The following is a 19,579-nucleotide window of genomic DNA, read 5'->3' on the forward strand; positions in this document are numbered from 1 at the left end:
GGGATAACCTGAAAGACTTGAAAGCAGAGCAGAAGATAGAGAAAGTAGAAGAGTTAAAGAAGAATCTGACATTTCAGCAGACGTTTTTTTTTTTTTACCAGAGCAAAATCACAAAGTGAAGCTGCTGTGAAAGCAAGTTTTATCGTGGCAGAGGAGATCGCCAAATCAGCCCGGCCATTTAGCGAGGGAGAATTTCTCAAGAGCTGCATGATCAAGGTGTGCGACGTCTTATGTCCAGACAAAAAGCAGATGCTGGAAAATGTAAGCCAGAGTAGAAATACGGTTGCCGATCGCCACACATTTTATTTGTATTTCCAGTTTTTGTTCATATTTTCAATTTGCATAATTTTGACAGGAGATATTTTTTATGGAGAGCAAAATCTTTTGAGATATTTTAAGTTTAAGTTCATTTCTTATAAAATGACACAAGAGCAAAGAAACTTGAATGTTTTGATTTCTTGTTGTTTTCAACGTTTATTTAAAAACACAAGCACCGTCACAATTTTTATTTAGTTTTTCAGGTGTTTTTTGCAGCATGTTCCTATTTCTAACTTGCATAATCTTGACTGGAGATGTTTTAATGGAGAGAAAAATATTTGAAGTTATTTAAAGTTAAAAAAAAAAAATTGTTGTTCTGGAATAATATCCCTGTCTGTTTTTATCCATATTTATGTTTAAAAAAAAAATAAAAAAAAATAAAAAATAAAAAAAAACATTTAGTTTTAGTGTGTTAAATAAATGTTTATCTTGTTCGGCCCGCGACCTAAAGTGTGTTTTGAATTTTGACCCCCTCGGCAATTGAGTCTGACACCCTGTACCTAGAGCAACAACAAACAAAAACAAAAAAGCCTCTTTCCCCCGGCTAGACATCCTCTGGTGTTAATCAAGGAACGCAGTGTCATTATAGTCCTCACCACGAGTCTGCGCTGTTAGTCAAGCCTGTGTACAAGTGAAATCCTCCAAAAACTATTTCACGACGCACCGATAATGCAAATTTGTGCAGCCACTCGATCCTCTGAATCCTGGATTGTTCTCCCAAAACGCTGCGATGTGCCCTGGCCGCAAGTGCGGTGGTCACACTGGCATATGAGACACATTAGTCCGAAGGTCTTTGTTGGCACACTCTTCTCCTACACCCACAGCTGCAATGTCAAAAATGAGGTCAGGATTCAATATCATGAAGACAAACAAGGTCTTATTGTGTGTCTGGTACATTGGGCTGTGCAAACTGCTGTAGCATGCCAGCTGAGAAGAGATTCAGAGAGCAACCCCGCTGCCTTTTGGAAATGGACCGGGATTACAATGAGCATTTGTGTGTGTGTGTGTGTGTGTGTGTGTGTGTGTGTGTGTGTGTGTGTGTGTGTGTGTGTGGCTGTGAGAGATTGGCATCAGTTGACGCTCCCTCTGTCTTTTCCTCATCTCGCATGTGACGGTCAGTGAGCGCTGGAACACCTGTGGACCAGTGTGGTATAATAACATTCCTCAGGAAATGATGTGTTTCCGGACTTGAGCAACACTAGGCTAAGATTAGAGCAGAGGACAGGCGCATCCAGAAGGAAAATATATACTTTCTTATGCTTTGCACACGCTGCTTAAAGTCTATGTAATCCAAGTTAAAAAAAAAAAAAAAAAAATGGATTAATATAGAAATATGTATAAAATTATATTTATAATTATCAGACACCTTCTGTGACACAAAACAGTCCACATCACCAAACCTTCTTTATTTGGCACTTAAGTGGGATTTACGAAAACATAATTGGAAAAATACATTATTCATATACACCTCTAGTTAAAAAAAAAGAAAAAAAAACACTATTAAGGACAGCTCTAAAAAAAAATATACAGTGAAATATAACAGCAGAATAAAAACAATTTGCAGGGGCAGTAGGTGGGGTGAAGGGGCTATTTTACAAAGTGATTGAGGAACGCTAACATACAACAGTCATATTTTCCTCTGCTCTCAGTCTTCTGGTGCAGCCCAGACAATTTAGTACCGACGCGCCCACACTTCAGAAGAGACAGTTCATGCACTTGACAGCCTTGCTGCCGTAATCCACGCACTCAGGGCCGATGCACTGGCAGCAGGCGTTGTGAAACCAGCGGTACTTGGATCCCCCCATCGACTCGCAGTACAGTTTGCACTGACGGATGGATACGCAGTCGTCAAAGTAGACCACCGTGCACATGTTTTCTGAAATGAGAAGAAAAAAGAAAAAAGGAAAGGCCGGGCAGAGCGAGAGTGAGTCACGGATGCAGTAATTGGTTCATAAAAACAAGCACTTTTTGTTTTTGAAGAAATTGCCCTCAGTGTTTCCACTTTCACGACAGGGCTGAGATGTTCTTTCTGCAACGAGGTGTGGCCATATGTTTAGGGGAGCTTAGAAAGTTAACTGCTTGGCCCACTTTTATTAATATAAGTGAGATTTTAATCACACATAGCATCATTGTAGAGGTATGCCAATTGGCCAAGTTGGGAAAAAAAATAATGACATACCAACCCTGACACAGTAACCTAAACTTGAGGTAACCAGCATTTAAACATTTAAATCCCAGTAAAACCTTCTCTCAGTAAAAACGCTGGAGTGTATTCCAGCTTCGGGTCGGGCCTACTTTTATTACCATGGGTCTTGCAGTGTGCGCGGAAGCAAATAAAAACTGACTGGGCCTGACAGAAATAGGAAACCATGTAATAAATAAACAGCCAAGCAAGGAAAGTTTGTTTCCCTCATCATGTATAAACTATTTAGAGACTTTATTGGGGACGCGGATGTGGCAAAAACTTTCAGCGGAGAACCAAACTTTCTTTGAAGACACGCAAAAACAACTTGCCTTGCAGCTTCCAGTGATATGGCGATGCAAGGCACTAAATCTTTATTGTTCTAAAGTGTTTTGGAAATGGCGACATAGTGGCGTAGTGGTTAGCGCTGCCGCCTCACAGCAAGAAGGTTGTGGGTTCGATTCCGGGGCCCGGGCCTGGGACCTTTCTGTGTGGAGTTTGCATGTTCGCCCTGTGTCTGCGTGGGTTCTCTGGCTTCCTCCCACAGTCCAAAAACATGCATGTGAGGTCAATTGAACACTCTAAATTGTCCGTAGGTGTGCATGTGAGTGTGAATGGTTGTCTGTGTCCATGTGGCCCTGCGATGAACTGGCGACTTGTCCCGGGTGTCACCCTGCCTTCGCCCTAAGTCAGCTGGGATAGGCTCCAGCAGACCCCCGTGAACCTGAATTGGAATAAGCGGGTATAGAAGATGGAATGGATGGAAAGTGTGCTCTTAGGAGACGTGCCAAGCAGGAAACCTAAATGATGTAGTCCTACAGCAGGACAGCTGGGGGCGCAGTGTCAATGCGAAGGGTGCCATTCTCCATGTTAAGTCGATGAATCAGAATTCATGATTCATGATTTCACGATTTTAAGTAACAGCATCAGCAAATGACTGCTGCTTGGATGCGGAAATAAGACATAATCTGACTCTCGCTGATTTAAGGACCGGTACATATAACACTGAACATTTCACCGGGTAATGTGACTTCATGCTGTGTTAATGACTAAATATGAAGAGCCATGAGGAACACTAACATTTGACTGTCATATGTTCCTCATACGACTTAATCAAAGATACTGGTCATGTTTGTTTATGGACCATTTCTGTCATTTCATTTTTAGTTGTTAAATTGAACCTAATTGTATCACTTGATTTAAGATACCACTATGTAAAGATACATTAATGTTCAAACTCATTTTACAATGAAAACACTGTCAGAAACAGAATTTCAAAGCGTGGATTATCGTGGATCCGCTCAAACAGAACCGACACTAAATTGCAGCGTGTGGCGTTCCATGCTCTACCTTGACTGTCGTAGCTGGCGTGGATGCTGTTGCCAGGCACAGAGACGTTCTGAGCCTGGCTGTCCAGCGACTCCAAGAAGGACACCAGGTTCTCGTGGTGGGACAGTTCCTCGGCGACGGGGAAAGACACCACCATCATGTTGATGGGTGCGTCGCCTTCTGTGAGGGCGCGGAACAGCGACGGGATGGGACGGTGCAGCTCCTCCACCGTGCTTTTCGATGTGGCCGGAGAGTCGCTGTAGTTCTTGGGGTTACACATGCCTGCCGGGACAAAGAGGTGAGATGGTGAGAGATCAAGCAGAGGGGTCAGTCCCCCATCTCTACTCAGGTGCAGTCACGATTTAGCGCACACATGGGCAAACTACGGCCCACAGGCCAGCTTTTTAATCTGACCCACTGAATTTGAAGAAATTACATTAAACAGTAAGTAAGTCATTAAAATAGCTGTATTTGATCCATTTTTTCAGTGTATCATGAGTTATTTCAATAAAGAGCAAAATACCGTGGGGCTTCAAAGACTTCAAAGACAGATTTTTTGTTGTAACTTCGCTCTGTTTGTTTTCAATTGACATTAAAGCACACGTTTTCAACATATCACACAATATTTTTTCTCCTATGAGGTAGTTCACCAAAACACTCCATCCATCTGCGTGTGTATGAACAGCCGTGTTAACAATGTTAACAGCAAAAATTGCAGGGAACTTTGACAGAACATGTTTTGAATGGTTGACATGTAATTGATTGCAAATTTGAAGCACAAAAGTCGTAATGCACTAATTTTGAAATGTAAAGTAGACACTTGTTTACTTGTTTTCTTGTCTAGTGCTGTTGCATAGATGTAAGACAGCAAAAGCTGCAAGCTACAGTATAATGAGTTCAGGGAGAAGGTAAGAGTCAGAGAGCAAAAGTGCTATACAAACAACATTTAGCTTCTTTTGATTTGATACAGAAGCACAGACTGGCGATGGGGTTTGATAAAATGTTGACACAGGGGAGTGATAATAAAAAGCTCTGAAAGGCATTAGGTGTTGCAGAGAGGCAGCCATGGAGAATAACACATCCACATGATACTTTTGGTAACTCAATACTAAAAAAAAAAAAAAAAAGTTTAAAATAATGGAATACAGACCTGCCATGGAAATGATTTAACTGTGTACAAACAAAAGTCCATGACATGCTTTCTTTTTTCCCACGGTTGATTTTCTATTTTTTTTTTAAGAACATATTTTTAGTTTTCAGTGTTTAGTTTGGAGTTGTACATGTTCCACTGTTTGTTGACATGGAAAATTGGATGATGTGCAAAACCAAAATCCAACTTGACTTTAGGAGTGTCAAAATGTTTCACTAATCCTTCAAAGCTCTGGTGGCATTTTCTTTCTTTCTCTCCTTCTTTTTTTTTTTTTTAAAAAAAGAAACCATATTGTACCAATTGTTTCAATATTCACTTTTTGTCCTGGATGCCAGTGGAACAGACTCAAAGTGTTGAGAGCTCCAGAAAACAGATTTAAATGCCCTTTGTTCACAGTGTCCTGCAAAAAAAAAAAGCTTTGTTCCTCTTCCACATGTTAGAACAGGGACATAAACAAGGCGACCACCAAGTGGTTGCAGAAGGAGAGGCGAAGCGCTCTGGCAGAGCGTGCTGTCCCACTCAGTGGCGTATCTGTGTCGGCACGGACCGTTTTTTTTCAGCCCTGAGCCGTTTTCGGACAGACTTACTGTAAAGTGGCGCAAACAAAATAAGGCAACGATAAACTTTTCTGATTGTATGGGAGTTTAGGGACAGGCTAGAGATAAATATTATTGTTATAAAACACTGGCAAAGTGGGACCTCTAACTCAAACAAACTTTGTCTTAGGAAGATGTGTGTGACGCATGTTCGGTGGCTTCGGCGCACGCTTCCAGTCTTCAGTGCTACAGCTACAAATACGTGACTGGAGTTGATTCAGAAATTTAAAAAAAAAAAAAAAGGAAAGATTTAAAATTTGGAACTTAACGTTTTCTCTTGGTTTTACATGGACTGAAATCGAAAGTTCAATAGTTCATTCCAATATGCAGGGCCGACGACTACAAGTGTCATTTGAATTGCTGCCATTAAATAAAATCTAGTGTTTACTATCATTGTAACAACAACAGCTTTATAGGTCTGCAATCAAAGCCAAATTGTGATTCAGTGTTTCCATGACTTTGGAATGTAACTTTTATCACTACAGGGGGAGCAGGTTCTTTGCCAGTCGTCCTACGGTGGGCCCGCGAGGAGGACTCACGCAGCTGTGGTCCACAGTTGCGGGGGAGGGGCGGGGGGGGTGCTCCCCCCAACCGCACCATTAGACACCGCTAAATCCTCCACGCTGCGCTTTTCAAACAGTTTCACACGTGAACTCAACTCACAGGGGTAGTCTGGCTCCACACTGCGGCTATCGAGCTATCTTGTCTCAATTACCCTCCTTTCAGCACCTCGTTCCATTTCAAAATACAGTAGTAGCGACGCCACGAGGCCCCGCTCGTCACACCCGATACGATCTGCGCCGCCCTTTAAACATCCTTTAAGTGAATTATGGCTAATTTGTAAATCATTTAATGGGGAACGGAGTTTGACAGAGGAATTGGATTACAAACCGAGGCTAGACGCTGAGCCAGGGCAGCTGTTTTAGATAAAGTGTACTCCTCCTCCTCCTCCTCCCCTCTTCCTCTAAAACACAAGCTGGCCTCTCCCCGCCACTCCTCTAACCACTCACAGATACACACATCAAAGTGGCCAGCATTTGGCATTACAAATAACAAGTCTAGAATGGAAACTTACTTAAGTGCTCATAGGAATAGCGCAAAAAGACCAAACAGAATTTTTTGATTTTTTTTAATAAGAATTGAAACGTACACACTTGGACGAAACCCAATGTTTGCCGTCAAAGAAAAAAAAATGCCCGTCCAAGATGCGAGGAACATCACTTTCACATCTGTGCGGCAGCAGTGAGTGCAGTGTTGTATGTCAGACACTTATGTTTGGGTTCCACATGAAAGAGCTTTAATAAAGCCTCTTTGTCGGGACACTGCAATATCTGTCGGTCAAAGCTGCTCTAAGAGCCTGCTGGTCCACCGCAGCTGGACCAGAGGAGTAGATTAGAATGACAAAGCTTATGGCAGAGCCTCCTATAAGCAGGTCTCAAAAAAGGAGCGGGAGTCCTGGAGCACGGGCTCCATTTGGAGCTCTTTGGTGGCGAGTCAACTCAGACAGATGCACCGGTTTGGACGAAAAAAAAACACTACAGAGTCAAGAAAAACCAAAAAGCTGCAACAAAAGGAGGCAAAAAAATCCCAAAATGACAATGGCTGTAATTTCCCACATTACACCCACCTCCGGATCTTCGTGTTCAGTGGAGGAGACTTGCATGAATGTCACTCAAAAGATTCAAAAGATTCAAAAGACTCAAACTTAAAAATTAAAAATCAAAAATCAAAAATCAAGATTAAAATAGATCTCAGCATGGTTTGCCCTCTGTTTACAGCCTGCTGCTAAATTGTGTCCTTTTACTGCCCTGCTATTTGAAGCTCTCCTTAACAAGGGTCTCCAAATGTTGCTTCAAAGCCACGCAAGTCAGGTGGAAAGCACACTTTTTTTTATTTAAGTAAAGTGAAACAAAAGAGTGTGTTCACTGTTAGCTTCCTGCTAAGGTTGGCCAGGAGATGGTGTCAGACGGTGGAACCAACATCTGGCTGCTGGTGTTGTCACTGATCTCAGAGAGGTGTCAGTACACCTTGTGACATTTGTGCATGTGGAGCATGCAAATGGAAGGAAACAATGGACTTTCCTCATTTCTAAAAAGAAATTATTAGCACTGAACCGCATTCTTAAAGTGAACTCTGTATAATAAGGGACCAACAATTTGGAGCTCCAGTAAAATCTTTAAATGAGAATTTAAATGAATCTTCTTTACTAGTCATGTGTGTTGGTGAAGTCCCAGAATGGGTAAACCAAAGGCTTAACCTGGTAAACTGTGTGTGCTCATTTCCTAAATCCAGTTTCAAAAAACCAGACGTAGCAAGGTTCACCTCCCCTCCCCCCTTCAGAACCTCAGCAGGAGGCTGAAAGTCAAAGTTCATCCGCGCGAGTCGACCTCCTCTTCCCCTCCGTCTTCCGGCTCCTCCTGGCCTTTTGATGGGCTGAAGGGCCCGAACCCCGAAGTGCTCCTTCCCACATGTGCAGGCACTTATTAAGCAGGGACACTGTTCCTTTAATTTCCTCCGCTCCAATTAGCAGTGCCTCCCTGGACTCGGCTTCACGTTGACCTTCACCGTGTCACTTTTCAGAGACACCTTCAGAATCTGGCTTCCCTCGCCGGGCACTCATCTTGTATCAGGGCAGAGGCGCTGCGGACAGGCGGCTCCACGTTTAAACTTTAACTGAACGGATTAGTCGGCACTGCTGGTCAGAGGAGTGAGAGACACAAAGCTCTTTTCACCGTCATTACATTGGTGATGGGGCCAGACATTGAATCTACACTATGTGGAACTTTTTGAACCACATTAAGAAGGAGTCACTCAGCAAGAGCAATTCTTTAAGCACTTCATGGTCCAATGTGTAGATTTTGGGCTTGATATACGATTTTTAGATTGGTAAAAAATGAATGTACTGCCCGTAAATACGTAAATAAAAGTGTGTACTTGCAGTACAGTAAGTCATTTGGTTTTCCTATCCATCTTATTTATGTATATAGACATAGAGCAAAAGTCTTGCTCCCGGTTAGCTACCATCTTGCGCTACCATATGTCTAAGGAAGCCCGGTGTGGGCAATCCAGCTGCCAGACATCGTGCTTGGTTCTAAGGGTGAATGCTCACGTTCTTGTATAAATCACCGAGGAAGAAGGTGAATGAGGGATCCAGGTTTGTGCTCACATACCACCGTAGTTCGCTGGCAAACTCGCAAGGGAGAGGGGGGTAAAAGAGCGCTGCGATCCAAAATGTGACCACTTGATGTTGCCGTTTCCTCTCAAAATCTCAAAATGTTACACAGTTAACCTTTAAGCTGCACCACAAGATAACGTGACAAACCTCTTTCGACCACGTTGACGACATCATCACTATAAAGTCACAGAATCCCAGTTATGTTTTAAGTTCAATAGCCTTGAAAAGTCTTGCAAAGATTTTTGAAAAAAAAACAAATTTTATCAAGAATTGTGTCGCCTCAGTCGACAATAGTAACAGGAGGAGAGGTATTTCTGGAAAATCAATTCTGAGTTTGGAGTTCTGAGGAACACTGACGGCTTCGATCCGTCTTCAATCTCACCAGCTGAGTCTTCACTTTCCTGCCATCTGCCTCTCCATGAAATGCATGTATAAGACTTTTCACCCACTTTACTGTCTAACTGATTACTGAACGGCAATTTTGCATGTGTGCCTCTTATTCTTGAAGCACAAATAGAGCCAAGCAGACTGTTGGGCGTGAACACGACCTTGGGCACGTGACGCTGGAGACAGAGAGGCGGTGCTCACCCACACAGTCGCAGCACTCCTCCCACAGGTTCCCCAGACACAGCATGCACTCTTTGCAACAGGAACAGTTCCCATCGGTCGGACGGCACTGGCACAGCTCCTGCACACACGCAAGACATAAATGACATGACATGTGCGGCAACGAGAAGCACAATATGTGTTAAAACACTTCACTTGATTGTCACCTGTTCCGGATTATAACTGATACTTTACCTGATATCACACAGATCTGTTGTCAATGTTCATTCATTTATAGGTTCCGTACTATTCAATAGTATACAACAACAAAAAAGCTATAGCATGCGTCTCCATCCTTGCGGCAAAATGAGAAATGAGAAAAGTTAACGTTTCACTTTTTGGCTTTGTCGGCTTTCGAAAAATACCATATCCCTATGTGATGTCACAAAGGGCACAAACACCTCATGAACACCTCTACCCAGATCAGTGTCAATATGACGCTTCTCTACCGCAGCCTCGCTGCAAAAAATAAAGATCTAAAATCTGTATGAAATACCAAGACCTTTAATTAAAAGCAATTCTGTTACAAAACACCCCACATAAAAGGCAGTTGAATGAATGCAAACAGAAATACTTGTGGTGTTGCGTGTGGCGGCATTCAGAGCAGACTCAAGCAACAACAGAGAATGAAATGTACAAGTAGGCACAGGCACCATTAAAGCATCAACACACAGAGAAAGAGCAGGTCTGCTCCGTGCACACCAACCAGCCATTACGGCACACAAGTCGTTACAAGACGACTGCGCAGCGCTGCGCCACGCAAACACACGGCATGTGTGGTATCTGTGGCGGCAAGTGTGCCTGCACAACATTGGAGACAGTGATGAAGAATAAAAGCAGCTTCTCACAAGTCAAAGGTCACAGCCTTTTTAATCTCACCGGACAGTACGGAGCTGTACACAGCCAAATACTCCAGATTCAGTTAAACATGAGTTACTTTGAACATGCTTGTATTTTAGCTCACTGGGCTTCAGTCATGAACTTCTCATCCATTATTTCCAATCGATGTTGGTTTACTAATCAGATCCCCGTTTTAGTACGTCAGAAGCTTCATGTCGATTAAATGAAAATAAGAATAAGAATGTCTTTATTTATCCCACAATGGGGAAATTCCCATAGTTAAAGAAGCATATACAGTGCAAAGAGAATTAAAAAGAAATAAATTATATACACACATTATTTTACTCATCTTAATACCGCAAGTGTTGAAAAATAAGCGTTTTATTGCATCTGTAATGAAATGTTGTGTTTTGGAAGAGTTACTGGGTGTAGTGAGTGTAGGAGTGGCCAGCTCCTTCGCACTCCTTCTTGCACTGAGGGTGCGGTAGTCTTGCGCCGAAGGAGGAAAGTGTTTACAATATTTTGAATTCTGACAATCTAATTGTGGCATTTCTCCCTGATGGGGTTCCCTTTATCCAAACAGACCCGGTTGTGAAGAAATCACACAGCGTAATGATTCCATCATCTCCTGACAGAAGGCGTTCTGTCCTTCAGCCGCAACATTTAACATACGAGAGAGTTGCCCAACACTTTCTGCGAGCAGCTCAGCCTGGACTCACTCGTGCTCCTCCTTCATGACAGACAGTGTTGATGTTTGGACGTGTGTCTATCCAAATCCCCTGAAAATGACATGTTTTCAGAGACACTCTCGCTGAGCCGGGGTGCCCTGTACATTTCGTCTGCATGACTGGCCCCCACCCCCCCCCAACCTCCCTCCCTTACCCTTCCCTCATGACAAAAGCCTCTAATTAAATTTGTTACAGCAAATTCTTTAATTACACAGAAAGCCGACCTTGTATCACAGTGGTGACGTCATGTGCGAAGCCGCATCAAACTCTGTGATCAGGCGCAAAGCGGCAGTCGAGACTGTGCAGGTGCCAGATGAACCGTCGCAGGGCCTCTGGCCTCCAGAGAGGCCGGACCACCGTCGGAGGGACACTTTGTCTCTGGTCACAGTTGGTCGAATGAAATTTTACAACAGAATATATTTCAGCACTCCAGTGCAGGCATGGGAAAACTACGGCCCGTTGGCCATATGCGGCCCATTAAGCTTTAAGAAATCATATTAACAGTGGCTAAGTAATAAAATAGCTGTATTTCATCCATTTTTCAGTGTCTTAGGAGTCATTTCAGTAACAAACTGAATACCATGGGGCTAGTTGTAACGCTTTGTTTATTTTCAATTGACATCAAAGCACAAGTCTTCTACATATCTCGTGATAGATTTTTTTTTCCTATGAGGTAGCTCAACCAAAACACTCCACCCATCTGCTCCTGTTTTGGCCCCTCTGTCACCTTTTAAAAGCCTTTATTGTATCCTTGGCACAAATGTTGCATTTTGTTTTACTTTGATCCACCCTAATTGAGTTACACTTTAGACGTCTTTGGCATGATTAACCATTTTCCCTCTAATGTTAGCAAAAGTTTGCGAGTGTCTTTAGTTCACGCCTCTATATTGTGAAAGCCAATTGTCAGCGACTTAAGGATCCGCCAAACGAGCATTGGCTCGCAGATGCTAAGATTTATTATTCTTGGATATCGGAATTTGGCACTGAAAGAAGATTAATTTTTTGATATTTGATAGGGTTGGAGCATTTCGGTCAGTGCTACAAATGTATCAACAGTTGGTGCGCAGCCCTAACATCCAAGGAACAGTATTTTTGGACTTTGAAGTACATCCATGCCAGATCTCCTTGGTATCATGCGGGGGAGGGGGGGGGACAACAACACGTCAGCTTGATGTTGTACAAGTTAAAATCTCGGGACGGAGAAAGATGGTATCAGATAAGTTACTATGAGCTCGAGCCAAGATCAGAGATATGAATTCAGGAATTTGAGCATGACCACAATCAGCAAAAAAGAGAGATAATCTGAATACATCAGACAGCATAGTGATGCCACTCATCAGGGTTCCCCTAAAAAAAAAAAAAGACACCAACGTGCTCACGCACAGTTCTTGGCTGCAGTCTTTAGCATGGAAGTGGTTCACCGGGTTCACTCTTGTCAGCGTGCTGCACACACAGCCTCAGTGCAGCCAGACGCAGAGCTCTCACTGAGAATTTTGCACCGCTCGCTGCTTTTTATAGGGCGGACGGTAACGCTTTGCCAGCATCCCGAAAAACCCGAGCCGTGTGCCGAGGCTGCGAGCCAGGAGCTGCTCTCCTCTCCTCTCTTCTCCTTTCTTCTCCCCCACCTCCGTTCTGTCCTGACACAGTACAGGGAGCACATTCCTCCAAGTCAAGGTCACCACAATGAGGGAGGCATGGAGGTGGGAGGGGTTCGGGGGGGAGGGGGAGACACCTGGAGAACAGAACACGGCTGCCCCCACTCCTCCCTCCCAATAACACACTTTCCCCCCCTCTCGTTCCTTCCTTCCCTCCCTTTCTCCGTCGCTTTCCCTCTTTCCTTCGTTCTTCCCTTCGGCTCCTTTTCTGCCTTTTGTTTCCCCTCAGACTCCCCTTCCTCACCTCGTCTTCATCGAGGCCTCCTTGCTGACACGTAAACAGCCACGACAATGATAAAAGACTCTCCAGTGACTCACCAGTGAGGGATTGCAAAACCACACACACACACACACACACACACACACACACACACACACACACACACACACACACACACACACACACACACACACACACACACACACACACACACTCCACTTAATCACCGGCCTTCTCGACCCCACAAGTCTGTGATCAGGATCTGATCTCATGAGTAATTATGGCTTTCAGAAAAGGGTAAAAAAAAAAAATGGATAAAATAAACAGCGGCCACAGGAAAATGACAGAATGAATGCATGCTCATGTTTCATAAAAGGAAAAAAAATAATACTGATATAATAAATTTAAGAATGATGGTGAGCTGGAGCCAGAGCGTCAGTAAGATAGCTTAGCATAACGATTGGTGGAGAAAAATGGCTTCCCTGCCTCTTTGCAGTATGTGCTCATAAAAAATGTTTAATTATTCGAAGATCACTATGTTTTTCACACATGACGGAAGCAATTTCTAAGCAACAACTAAACCCATCACAGAGTTTAAGACTGGTTTAAGTCTCTAATTGCCAATTCTAGCCAGAGGTCCCTGACAGTATTACAGCTAAAACCGAGAACACCTTTCAGCCAGTTGAAGGAGCACTGCAGGAGAACTGCACTAACAGGAAGTTTTGCACTGCTAACAAGCAGCGTGGTGGAGGAAATCCAGTGACAGACTCAAGGTGTAACCAGTCACCATCTACATTTGTCCATTGTTCAAAATGTGCCTCCACTTTCCAGAAAGAGAGAGTGCCCTAGCGGCACTATTGATCAACCCCCCCAAAAAACATTCATTATTTAGTTGAAATATAATAATGTTTCATTCCTTTATGCGATTGAATACCATTACAAAAATAACAGACTGCCGTTTTAACAAAGGCTTCTGCTCTTTCAAAGCAAATACAGTAAAAAAAAAACAAAAAAAAAACAGAACCACACCTAATAAGGCCAACATTAGCCCGTCACCAAGTGGCGCCCTCGCTGAGGCAGATCAGGTCATCTCAACAACTTCAAGAGCTGTTGGCTTTTCCTCTCGAGCGCGGACGGCTGCCAGACACAAGAGAAAGTCAGCGTGTGCTGCCCGGTCCTGGCGGGCCGGGCAGCTGCCACGCCCTGTGAGGCAGCTGCCCTGGACACACTTGTGGCTTGTGAATCTCCTCTAAATTGCCTCCCAGAGCTCCTCCCCCTTTCAGACCGCACTCACCTCCTCCCAGCCTCAACCCCCCACCTCCTCCCCGGAGGATTTGGGGGAACTGAGACAAATGACCTGTGATGGCAGCAGAGCGTTGGACGGCAGAATCACACTAATAACAGCGAGCTTCTGCAGAGAGCCGGAGCGGGGGGGGGAGTTTCTCCTTCACGGCACACGCACCATCGCTCTCACCCTGACAGTTAGCACGTTAGTGTCGACGGGGTCGCGGAAGCTAGCTGAGGTTTAGCTTCCCGACAGACGGTTGGTCAGGAGAAATGAGTCACCTGGAGTAAAAATAAATAAATAAAAATAAAAAACATGCCAAAAAGAGACAGGGTTGGGCAGAAAATGAAATTATGTTGCAGGGAAGCAGCAGGTTGGTGTTGAAAAGCTCAAATTGTGGGAATAAGAGGATTAGTCATGCAACTTGAATTATTTTGTGCTTTGGTTATTTTTAAAGTTAAGCAACAAAAAAAAGTTAACTAAGAACTTTAGTACTCATACAAGAAGCAACAAGTTAGGAGCAGTTTACGCAACGCATACTGGAAAAAAAATAAAAAGCTAAATGTTCCACACGTGGGGGGGAAATCTAACTAACACAGACAAAAACAAATACGGAATTAAAAACACTTTGGGTTCAAATTAGACAAACTGCTGTGGAAAAATCTGAGGCCAGAAATATTTGTTTTGCATCATTGCGTCATTCTGGTGCAATAGATAAAACACAATGACACCGTGTATTCCGTTTGTTTTAGCCGTGTCTGATTCAGTGCAAATGCATACACATCAGACACTCAGCATCCAAGTGTCCTCTGAGTTTGCTTTGCTTCTGAATGTTGGGCTCTCTGACCTTTTCCCCCCGGCACAGCTTCACAGTGCGCAAAATTCACAATGCGCAAAAGACAGAAAATATATATGCAAGCTCTTGACCCCAATGACCCATTTTAACTCGTCCAAAGGTCATTTTTAAACGAGCATAAGTTCTATTTCCGAGTATTAACCTGCCTGTAAGCTCAGCGAGTGGCAGAGGTCCCACAGGGGAAACGGCCTTTCAGGTTAAACACAGTCCTGTCAAGATGATAATGGGGAAGGCAGAGCCGCTAAACAACCGGTGGGTCACATGCGCGCACACACACACACACACACACACACACACACACACACACACACACACACACACACACACACACACACACACACACACACACACACACACACACAGGACCAGCAGCTCTGGTTGCAGCATACGCTTGAAAATTCACAGGTGTTGGAGCATAGGTCAACACTGTCCTGTATGTTTTCCCTCAAAATAACAGGAACGTATGAGAGAGAGAGTGGGGCCCCGCCCCGCTGGCGCCCTGACAGCGGGGAAACGGTGACACAGAGGAAGCAGGTCCCAAAAGTCAACAAGAGTCAGAGGTCGGAGAGGCTGATTGGAAAACAAAATGTTCTCCCCGCAGCCAACAGCAAACAGCCAACAGCCAACAGCCAACAGCCCTGGCAGAGGGCAGGTGTGCAGCGGCCCTGACTCTGCCTCTCCCATTCCCATCCCAGCACTCTCACTTTTGAGGGAAAAAAAAACCCATCCCATGCTTATCCAAGGAATGCGTCGGCATTCTTCCCGACAGATTCCATCTCGGCTCTGCGGCCCAGATCTCTATCAGAACACAGGCCGTTTTATAACTTCGCTCAGGCCACCTCTGGGTATTTGTGTAGATGTGGAGTGTTTGCTCTGAGCCGTGACGGCAAGCACCGCTGCAAAGAATGCTGCTGTGCTGTGGGCTATCCACACTCTGTCTGCGCTAGCCGAGTTAGCCTCCTATTAGGGAACAAGAGTTCAACGCGAATGCCCCGCACTCCCTCCGCACTGGAACTGCAGCTTTGTTTGGCCGCGTACAACAATTAATTTGTGTTCCTTTGCTGGGGAGAGACAACACACTTCTCTAGCAAAAACAGCTGGAGTGCAGGTACAAGACGAAAAGCCCGAACTTGGCTGCAACTCACACTTGGCTCTTGGTCCACTTTGCTCCGAGCAAGCAAAGTGGGATTACATACCTAGAGACATACAACGACAGATCGTTGTCACTGACAACTAAGTGAGGTCCCTCCGCTTTGAGACATTTCGGTAGTGATTAAGTGAGATAAATAACAAAGAAAGCATCAGGTCTTTGAAGCAATTTGCAGGCGAATGTCACAAAAAAGGTGCAGATGAGAAAAGGCAGCAAAAGGAGTGCAGCTCTGCGCCGCAGTTGAATACAAACTGATCAATTGAAACTGAGCTCAAATTAATTTTGCCACTACAAATCAGGCTGGGGGAGCAGAAGCACCTCGAAATGCAGCCTCAACGCACAGCCCATGATGAGGTCAGAGGGCTGGGAAGGCAGAGGCACGGTGCCTTTACTGTCTAGCACAGGGGAGGGCAAACTGTTTGCCTGGTCTAGCAACACCTGAGGGGATTGATGTCACCCACAGCCACCTCACAGCAGAAGGAAACCAGCCATCACTGGGCTCCTCCATTGTCAATATCAAAAGACCAACTTGTGTCCCCACTTCAAAAAGTCATTGTAGCACCACAGGAGGGTTGAGAGAAAGTCACAGCATGTGAACACGAGGTTTTGAAAGAGTACCAAGAAAGTTTTAAAGACAAAGATCACCATTCTGTTATGCATCAGGAAGCATCGGCATGACTTAAGGAACACGTGGGGGGGGGGTAACCAGATGAAACGTGGGAGATGAAAAAGATGAGCGCAGTTAGCCATGAGAGTTAGCTGCGCCACTGCTCTTACCTGGATGAGGCACTTGCTGACATCGCTGGCGCAGAGGGCTTTGTTGCAGCCGGAGGTCAGAGACAGCCCTGAGAGGAAGAGGAGGAGGAGAGCTGCGGCAGCGGCGGGGAGGATCGTCTGGCCAGGCCTCATCCTGACGGCTCACCAGCGCGGCACTGGAAACACCTACATCAACACAACACATCGGACAGGAACTCAGAGAGCAAATAAACACAAGTTTCATCTCCAACATTCCAACAAGGGAGGAGGGAGCAGAGCCCGGGACTCGGTGCTCCGAGGGTCCCAAATTAGGCCCAAACCATGTTTTGAGTGGTATTTCTTTTTCCATGCACGTTTCCAGTTGGCCATCCCAAAAGCCCATCTCCAGGAAACAGCGCTTTTAGCCATCTGTTTACAGTCTCCAGGAACACTGAATTACTGGGTCCAAGTCCCAAAGAACATTCGATTTCAGCTTCCTGCTAAAACTGATGCTTTGTTTGGAAAAAAAAAAACAACAAACATCTAAAAAGGTGAGGGAAAGGGATAAAGCCATGAGCACAGAACCAAGCACATGGCTGGGGGTGTTGCTGCAAACCTGGGAGCGGTATCGGTCCCCTCTGTGATGTCACAAAGAGCCAACTTCAAGACATGCACACACACACACATTGAAAAATGGAGCGGGCAAAAGAAGCAAAGGATGGAGTCTAGTTCACTGACAGACTAGAGACACACATGATTAGAAGACAGGTGTGGAGTGAATTCTGAGCCTTAAAGAATAAAATGACGAGCTGGAAGTCATTGATGCCACTCTGTGTCAAAGTGGCAGAGGAGGCAGAGGAACCATGTAATGCATCTGAGTGACACCTTCCCCTAGCTCAGGCGTGTGTGGGGCGGCTTTTTAATCTGGCCCACTGAACTTGAAGAAATTATTTTAACAGTAAGTCAGAAAGAGCTGTCTTTCACCTATGCTTTCAGTGTTTAAAGAGTCATTTCAACAAAGAGTTAAATACCGTGGAGGCTTCAAAGACACGTTTTGTTGGAACTTTGCTTTTGTTCATTTTCAACTGGCATGAAAGAACACCTTTTCTTCGTATCCCATGATATACGTTTCCTCCAATGAGGTTGGTTTCCAAAAGAACTCCATCCAACTGCTCCGGCTCCATTGTGGCCCACCCGTCAAAAAGTTCACCCACTGTTGCACTAGCTGTTCTGGTTGGTAAGACCACTGCCGTTGTACCTCTACCGCCTCCCAACACCCCAGGGTGGTGTTGTTATCAGCAGAGGGAGCAAGCCAGACGTCCCGGTCATGTCCATGATGACTCTCAGTGAGTTGGATTCCGTTTTGCCCTGCGACTTTCCTCTAAACCTTTTCATCAACTGATTTTTGGTTTTGCTGCCAAACTGCACCAACCATGTTTTCTGCCATCATACATTTAAAAAAAAAAGATGTGGAAGAATGAGATTTTTTGTTGGTGTCGGAACAATTTTCAACCCTAAAACAATATTGGGAAAGTGTTTCTTACGATACACTCTCTGTAAACCCTTTCACAAGCAGGAAATTAAGATCTTTTTAGCATCTAAAAAAAAACAATTCATATGAATTTGATGGAATCATGGCAAAGAGCGAGACGATCTGGCGCATTAAGAGATAAAAGTAAAATAAAATCTCTTTTTGCCAAAGGCCCTGTGTCACGTTTCATTCAATGGCAGCCGAGCACACACGCAGGTTACAGGGGAATAACAACACACACACACACACACACACACACACACACACACACACACACACACACACACACACACACACACACACACACACACACACACACACACACACACATCTGGCAGCATCAGCTTCCTTCACCTATTTTCTTTCCCAGACTTCACACACCTTGGAGCCGCGCGCTCGCTCCCTCTCTGCACTCCGCACATTGTTCCACTTCACACGCACAGGCGTGAGGAACATAAGCTCCCACAGGCATGGACGTGTTTCTTCATCACGCTTCTCTCTCTCTCTCTCTCTCTCTCTCTCTTTCTCTCACACTCTCTCTATCTCTCTCTCTCTCCCCCCGCAGGAAAAAAAAAAAATCAACACGGAAACTTTGTTTCCCTCGCTCGCAGCTTCAGCTTCAAAACAAGCAAAGCAAGAAGCAGAAAAGGAAGCGAAGCAACAGAGAAGAAGAAGTAGTAGAAGAAGAAGAATCACGTCCCTGGACTACTCACCACGGCAACGGGCAAACGGCGCTCTCTCTCCCTCTCTCTCTCTCTCTCTCTCTCTCTCTCTCTCTCTCTCTCTCTCTCTCTCTCTCTGTACCTCTGTCTCTCGGCTTTCCTTTTTCACAGGGAGTGGGGCTATTTTCGCTCTCCGTCTGTCTCTCTTTGAACTCCTCCAGGATGGTTGTTCCGCCGCCGCTCCACTGTCCACTGTGTCCAGAGGGCGTCAGTCTCTCCGCAGCCAAACGCGACAGGCAGTCGGGCGCCTTAAAGGCACACACTCCATTTTGAAGCCAACTCGGGTCACACACACACACACACACACACACACACACACACACACACACACACACACACACACACACACACAGAGGAAGAGAGAGAAGTTGCAGGCAAGCTAGCTTCAATGTTCATTATTTCAGTTTAGTTTAGTGTGCACCATATACCAGGAGTAACTCGTCTCTGGTTCACCATGCAGGGATGGATCTGAGCTGAGTTTACTCTCCGGTGGGGGGAAAA

At 44.8% G+C, this 19,579-nt stretch overlaps 1 protein-coding gene across 2 annotated transcripts; it reads right to left on the reverse strand.

Moving 5' to 3' along the window:
* Positions 1-1,703: 1,703 nt before the first annotated feature.
* LOC142884172 (twisted gastrulation protein homolog 1-A-like) lies at positions 1,704-19,579 on the reverse strand. 2 transcript variants are annotated; one of them, XM_076019694.1, is made up of 7 exons: positions 19,507-19,579; positions 19,161-19,357; positions 19,070-19,110; positions 16,868-17,032; positions 9,339-9,438; positions 3,851-4,111; positions 1,704-2,194 (listed from the first exon to the last, which is right to left on the reverse strand). In XM_076019694.1, the coding sequence occupies exons 4-7, from the start codon at positions 16,997-16,999 to the stop codon at positions 2,013-2,015; spliced, it is 675 nt and encodes a 224-aa protein (XP_075875809.1). In that variant the 5' UTR covers positions 17,000-17,032; positions 19,070-19,110; positions 19,161-19,357; positions 19,507-19,579; the 3' UTR covers positions 1,704-2,012. The 2 variants fall into 2 exon arrangements, with proteins under 2 accessions (XP_075875809.1, XP_075875808.1); XM_076019693.1 differs by having other exon boundaries at positions 19,070-19,106; positions 19,507-19,578.

This window comes from Nelusetta ayraudi, unplaced genomic scaffold, assembly GCF_046127955.1.
Source record: "Nelusetta ayraudi isolate G7.1 ecotype Tasmania unplaced genomic scaffold, CSIRO-AGI_Nayr_v1 ptg000011l, whole genome shotgun sequence".
NCBI lineage: Eukaryota > Metazoa > Chordata > Actinopteri > Tetraodontiformes > Monacanthidae > Nelusetta > Nelusetta ayraudi.